This window comes from Arachis duranensis, chromosome 3 (assembly GCF_000817695.3).
Source record: "Arachis duranensis cultivar V14167 chromosome 3, aradu.V14167.gnm2.J7QH, whole genome shotgun sequence".
Classification (NCBI taxonomy): Eukaryota; Viridiplantae; Streptophyta; class Magnoliopsida; order Fabales; family Fabaceae; genus Arachis; species Arachis duranensis.
Window position 1 is genome coordinate 11119825 of NC_029774.3, and position 7347 is coordinate 11127171.

The 7347-nt window shown below is 28.1% G+C and overlaps 1 protein-coding gene across 1 annotated transcript in view; it reads left to right on the forward strand.

The window, feature by feature from the left end:
* Nucleotides 1-576, forward strand: part of LOC107477565 (21 kDa protein) — a gene marked incomplete in the record, with an annotated part of 918 nt that extends 342 nt beyond the window's left edge. The window contains 1 exon segment of the mRNA XM_016097608.3: nt 1-576. Coding sequence (XP_015953094.1) covers nt 1-343 — 343 coding nt within the window.
* Nucleotides 577-7347: the final 6771 nt, after the last annotated feature.

Below are 7347 nucleotides of genomic sequence, written 5' to 3' on the forward strand. Positions count from 1 at the left end.
CATGTCCACGATGGCGAGGAGCGGTGGCCTGAGCGGGAGAGACGCGGCGGCTATGCAGGACTGCATGGAGGTGCTGGCTGATTCCGTGGAGGAGCTCACAAAATCGATTGGAGAAATGAGTCATTTGAGGACAAGTAATTTTGAAGGAACAATGAGTGATGTTCAAACTTGGGTCAGCGCTGCTTTGACCGATGATACCACCTGCACTGATGGCTTCCAACAGACCCCTAGTTCTGTCGCCGAAGATGTTAAGACCGCCGTCCGTGGCCGCGTCGTCGAGGTGGCGCAACTCACTAGTAATGCCTTGGCTTTGATCAATCAGCTCGCTAATGGCCATCCTTAAGTATACATAGTTTGTGGAAATTAATTATTAAAGGTGACTATTCACATGGTTAAGATATTGTCACGTATTATGTTAAAAACTTTAGTTAAATCTCAAACTACCTAATGTTTCTTATATCTTTGTGTAAGTATTAAAATGATGAAGTGAGATGCTGATCTAAGGTTAGCATCATCATGTTGGTTTTGCAGTGTAAGTGTGTGAACTATTAATTAATATAATTTATTGTATATATATATATACAGTGTTCATGCAACCATGCTTAATTGTGAGTTAAGGCTTGAGCAAACGAGTGAATCATATAATGTTATACCTTGTATGTATTGTATAATGCATGTGGTCATGTGGAGTGAAGTTTATTTGATTTCCTTATTTGATGAGATAAGTATGCATAATTTAAGTCAAGGTGCTCATCAAGAGCTAGATAAAAATAAAAAATAATATTTAAGCTTGATGTCTTGTCTTAATAACAGAGAGGGGGGAAAAGTACAGGAAAGTGATATTTGATATGGAATCTTATTGATTCACCAACGTAAGGTGTATATATACAGTGACATGGTGTGATGTTTTCTTACCTTATGATTGTGCTCTCTTCCATATCATTTTATTTTAATATTTCATAATTAATAAAAAAAGAGAACTAATTGTATATGCAACCAATTTATTAACATAGCAGCACTTTTTAAAAACAAATTATTTTAGAATTCTAAAAAGAAAAAGTTTACGAATCCAACATTTTTATTAAAATTTGGCTAAAAAAATAATAATTTTATATTATTAGATATAATTTTATATCATATTAATAATGACTAATTAATAATTACAAATTACAAAATTTGCTGGTCCTTACAACTATTCTTTGTTCTTCTTCTTCTTTTTTTAACTTTTTATGATTCTTTTTAATAATTTTAAATATTTTTTTTTAGGTTTAGATGTGTTTTTTTTATAAGTTTTGGATGTTTTTTTATATATATTTTTTAGATGTATTTTTAGGGTTTGAATTATTTTTTTAAATTTTCAGATGTTTCTTTTTTTTATATTTTGGATGTTCTTTTTCTAATATTTTTTTATGTGTCGTTTTGTTAGGTTTTGATTTTTTTAAAATAATTTAAATATATCTTTTTTATTATAGGTTTCAAATGTTTCTTTTGTTAAATTTTGGACATTCTTTAATTTTTTCAATAATTTTGGATTTTTTATTTTGTTTGACTTTAAATTCGTTTAATATTTTAAATATTTTTTTATTAAGTTTTAGATATTTTTTATTTCAGATATTCTTTTTCTAATAATTTTAAATGTTTTTCATGATATTTTAGACATTTCTTTTAAGCAGCGATGCAAAAGCAGGGAAACAGCAATAGATGATAAGATACCTGCAAACACGATGACAACACAATAGATACATTCTATACAAAAACATCTAAAATCTCTAAAATTTAAATATTTGATGAAATGTAGATGTAAAAAACTTCTAAAAATTAAATATACCTTTGTTTTTAATTATTTGCTTTCATTTATTTTTAATCGTATATTTTCAAAAAAATATTCGATACTTCTAAAATCTTAACATCCAAAATTTGGGTATAAAAAACATTGGATATGATGTCTTCTTTTTTTAATAGTTTATTTATTTATTTTTTATTGTACATTTAAATGTACAAAACAACTAAACTTTAAAATCTAAAATTGAAGTATAAGAAACATTCGAAATTAAAAAGAGTTTTTATTGTGTTTAAATTTTGATTTATTTTTATCAAATTTTGGATTATTTTTTATAATAATTTTGGATTTTTTGTTAGGTTTCGAATTTTCTTGGTTAAAGATTAAATATTTTTTTAATAATTTTAAATGTTTATTTTCATTTGATTTTAGATATTATTTTTGTAGATTTTAAAATTTTTTTATTTAATTTTAAATATTTTTATTGATTTGATTGTTAGTTAATCAATAATAAATGATTGTTGACGGGTATTGTAATTGATTACTTAGCATGATGGTAATAAAAAATATCAAACAAATGTTAGTTCAATCATATCATGAACAATGTTCATAGATATTTTTGGCGAAACCAAGCGCGTGGGACATTACAAACACTGATTACTAGAGTTCATGGAGCTAGAATTACTATTTTTTATTGTGAATTTTATGTCTAATTTCACCTAATTTATGAAAACTTTCAGTTCTTCTGACGTCAATACGTCATGATGAATCCACCTTATAAGAAGAAAAAAAATGCTAATACATATAAAATTCAAGCACACCTTTTTACTTTCTGAATGAACTTGGCTAACACATTAAGATTTGATAAATTTTATAGTATTTTTTATTATGGTATCTAAATTATTTATTTTTTTATAAATAAAAATAAATATATAAAATAAAAATAAAATATTCAAAATTTATTAAATATTTGGAATTCTTGGGCTAGGTCGGGTACGTGTAGCTTTGGGTTCTGATCCCCTCATGAAATTTGTGAGGTAACGAATAAGTGGACTTTGTAGGGGAAGGGGGGTTGAGCCATTAGTTTCTGGTTCTGGTCGGCACAAGTATTCTAGTTGAATTGAATTCTAGATAGTTATCTTATTGCATCGTTTTCATTTCAATAGGATTATAAAACTTGAGAAATACTTATCTAATTCTAAAGTATATTTAATGTGTGTTTTAAAAATTTATTTTATTCAAACTTTAATTTAACTATGTATTAGATTGACTTAATATGAAGGGGAGCCTCGGAGCAGCGGATGAGTTGTGGTTGCGGCCCTTTCCCGGACTCTGCAAAAATGCGGGACGCTTGTGCACCGAGTTGCCCTTTTTTTATTAGATTGACTTAATATATAATTATTTTAAATGTATAAAAGGTGTGCAAATTGTTCATGTTTTACTGAGTGTAATGTGCTTTTTTATGTTTATCTTTCTATAATTTCTTGTGAGAAAAGGCATTGTGAGAAAGCTCAAGTAAAAGTCATGAGTGGAAAAAGGTTGAGTGATACACTTGAGAGAAAAGCCTAGAGTTATTTTCTGATTTCTTTAGGTTGGTTAAGTGTCTTGTATCTTGTACCTGTTAGGTATCCATTTCTTAGTTGGGTTAGCACTAAGAGTGAATAGTTAGGTGTTAGCATAGCCAATGTCATGTTAGGTTAGAACTTGAATGTGAAATTGGTGTATATAATACTTTTAACTATAGTGAAAATTCTTCCATTGTTATGGAGGAGACTGGACGTAAATTGCATAGCATAAGGCAACCGAACCAGGATATATGCTGGTGTTAGATTTTTCCTTCTCTACTGTGTTCTGTTTTCTTATATTCATAAGACAAAAATAAATTGTCTCATAAATTTCCGCTACTGAGTATAAATAGAATCAGAATTGAAATTTTTTATTTAAAAATGTTATAACAGCAACTTAAAAGGAAGGCATAGATTCACCCCCCCTTCTCTAAGCCTGCCACAACCTTCAAAACTATAAGGACCGATAGAATAATTAAACCAAAAAATAAAAATAAAATCGCTGAATCAGCATCATTTTTTTAAAGGGTTAAAAAATAATATTTATAAATAAAAATCAATAACAAAATTAGTAATTATATATTTATGTATAAATATATACATTATTTAGCTCATTTATAATATATATTTTATATTTTAATATATATTTTATATTAGTAATTAATTTTAGTATATATATAGTATGATTATAATTAAAATAATACATAATAGAAGATAATTTCCTCTAATTTCAGAAAGACACGGAGACAATTAACTTTTTTATAAGATTTTATATTTGCAGTGAAATTTATTATTTTTCTTTGATCTTAACTGAAAATTTCATAATTTGAGAAATAATAGTGAATTACGCATGCGTTGTCGTTCCATTCAAAATGGCATTCATGTATAATAAGGGTGGTGAAAAACATGCAATTATATTTTCTGTCGAGGTTGTATTATTATATGGGAAAGTACGAGGAGCCAATGAAATATTTATACAATGTGTACAATGGAGGTTTATGGAGTATTAGAGATATAATCATTAGTGTTACATTTTCCTATCAGCTGAAGTTTTTGGGATGAGTGGTATCATGATATGGTATTAAAGCGCTAGATCCGAAAGGTCAAGAGTTCGATCCTTCGTGAACCTTTATTATCTCTTGTACTCGGATGTTTATTCTAAATAGTATAGGGGATGTTCATTTCATAACTCAATAGCTATTATACACATTGTACAAATAATCCATTGTCTCCCTAGCGAGATCCTTATTATATACGTCATCGCAAATTATGTGTGGATCGCATCGCAATCATGAGATTGGTTATATTACTATAAGTGTAAATGATCATCAGCAAAATCACTTTTATTTAAAAACCTAAATTTATTGAAGGTTGGTGTTCAGTGTGAGAGTGATAAACATGCATCAAAATCAATCATCATTGTCCTTGTCTTTAATTTGGGATTTGAAAGCCTTATTAGTGAATTAATACCTGCCACCATATGAAGCCACACGATGTGTCGGTCATTTGATATGAGTCTGATGACGTGGAAGACAGCAGGGTAAAGATGTATCTACATCTTTGCATTCTTCTCCAATTGACTACTTACCTGTTTTCCACGTGTGTGTATATATATTTTAATAATTAAAAACGTTACCATTAGAAATTAAACATCCAGAGTATTGAAAGAGAGGGACGAAAATTGAACCCAATTTATTTAAATGAAAAAAAAATATTGGGAAAAAGCAGTTGGGTTGTTTGGCTTCGTTGACATACTAGCTCAAGTTCTTACTTCTTTGATGTTGAAGGATATTAGGGGGAATGCTATTACCCTCACTTTAGTTTTTAGTTTTTTTTTTTTTGGGCTTAGACCCAATTGGTATATCAAAAATAATTATTTCAAATAATTCATATATTTATCCAAATTAAAAAGATCTTTTTACCAGACCAAACAAAATTAATTTATATTTGTAGTCACTATTTTTTTTTCTGAAAAAAGTAATTATTATGAAACAAAAAGGATAGCTTAACGAGTCATTATTACTTATTTGTAATGGATTAGAGATATTAATCAAAGATAGAACTTAATTCCTTGCATTGTTTCAATTAGTATTTCATTAATAATTAGTAGTTAATTAGTGATTTTATTGAAAGCCAGAGCTTAATTTCATGTTTCAAGTAGGCATACATTAGTAATTAAAAAAACATAGAGAGGACCAATTTTTAGTTAATTAATATTAGATCAAGTTTTTTAATATTAATAATTCTTAAATTTTAATTTAGAAAATTTATAATTTAGATTTATAATTTATAATTCATAATTTAAAGTATAAAATTTAAAATAAATAAAATATTTTAAAAAATTAGAGCTTATTTTTAAATAGGGACGGCAAAACTTTTCGAAACGTGAAGATTTTCGCAAGAATCATCTTAAAAAAAGATTTGAAGACAATTTTTTTTCGCAGGATAGAAATGGGCCAAAATTTTTCAGAAATAGACATGGAAACTCAAGTGGGAATCCCCACCCTATCCCCACTAATCCCTAAATTATTAAATTTATTTAAATATATTTAATAATTATTTTTAATATAAATATTTTAGTAATCATTTCACGTACCAAGTGTGTGTTGAAAAACCTAAACCTATTTTTAAAAGTGTTTTTTCTTTTCTCCGTAACATTAACACTGCGTCGTCCCACTCTCCAGTATAGCGTCACAACCATACCCCTCATCACTCTTACTCGGTACTCATCGTGTCATCACCTCCTTACTGTTTCATTGTCTCTAATCCCGGCATCCTTTTCCCTTTTCATCTAGGGATGGCAATGCCACCCGAACCCGCGGGTACCCATCCCCACTCCAGTATATATAATATATATAATTTTAATATATAATATATGTAATATATGTAAAATAATTAGTAAAATGATTAATAATATTGTATCATATTTAAATTTTTGCTTTAATTTATATTATGTATGTGATGACGGTTATACAAATTTTAAAATATAATTTTATTTATTGAATTTTAATAATTATAGGGGCAAGGCGGGTACATGCGAGAGCGAGTTAGGGTTTAACTTTTTACTACTCGTGAGTAGGAGTAGGGCGGATTCTATGCGGGTTATTGTAGGGTGGGGCGGAGTCAGGTAGAGCAAAAATCCGTCCCTACCCGCCCCGTTGTCACCCCTATTTTCATCGATACTAACTGTATTTTTGTATGTTGTAATAATATTTTTTAATTTTTTAAATTTTTTTTATCTTTTCATTAAAACTTTCATATAAACTATTAATATAGGAAGATAAAAAATACGGTTCATATATAAGAAATGAGGATTCATAAAAAATAGAGATAGAGAATAATATTTTTCAGAAACAAAGATAGAGAACAAATTTAGGAACGAGAATACAAAATAAAAAAAATATCCCTACTCTTATTCTATTCTTTGTCATCCCTACTTTTAAAAGTAATTAATAACATATTAGTGGTTTAAATAAAAGAACCCTTAATTTTTACCTTTGAAGTATAGCTAGTCTTTCATCTTTGATAAGAAATTAGCGGAATTGGAAGAATTAGGGTGTGATAATCATCAAAATAAAATTTAGGATTTTTTACTTAAATAAAATTTTAAAAAGATTATAATAATATCTATTATATATTATTAATTTTATAATCAAAATATGTCATATGTTATTCTTTTTATTGTAATTGAAATCAAATATTTCTTTCTAAAATTAATAAGTTCTTTCATCCTCTCTCTCTTTAGCTCTCTCATTCTTTCACTCACTCTACTTCTCTTTGTTAGTCGAAAAATATTTCGATTGAAATGACTGAGATCGAAATGTTTAAAAGTGCACGTGCAAGTATAAGTTGAGAGTTACTCGACACAAGCTCGATTTCGGACACGTTATTAAATCGAGTGGGTTTAGTCGAATGGATATTCGAAGGAGAAATTGAAAGGACGCTCGCAGTAAGTGAATCGAACGGTTACATAAGTGGAGAAGTTGAGGGCTTCCACCATGG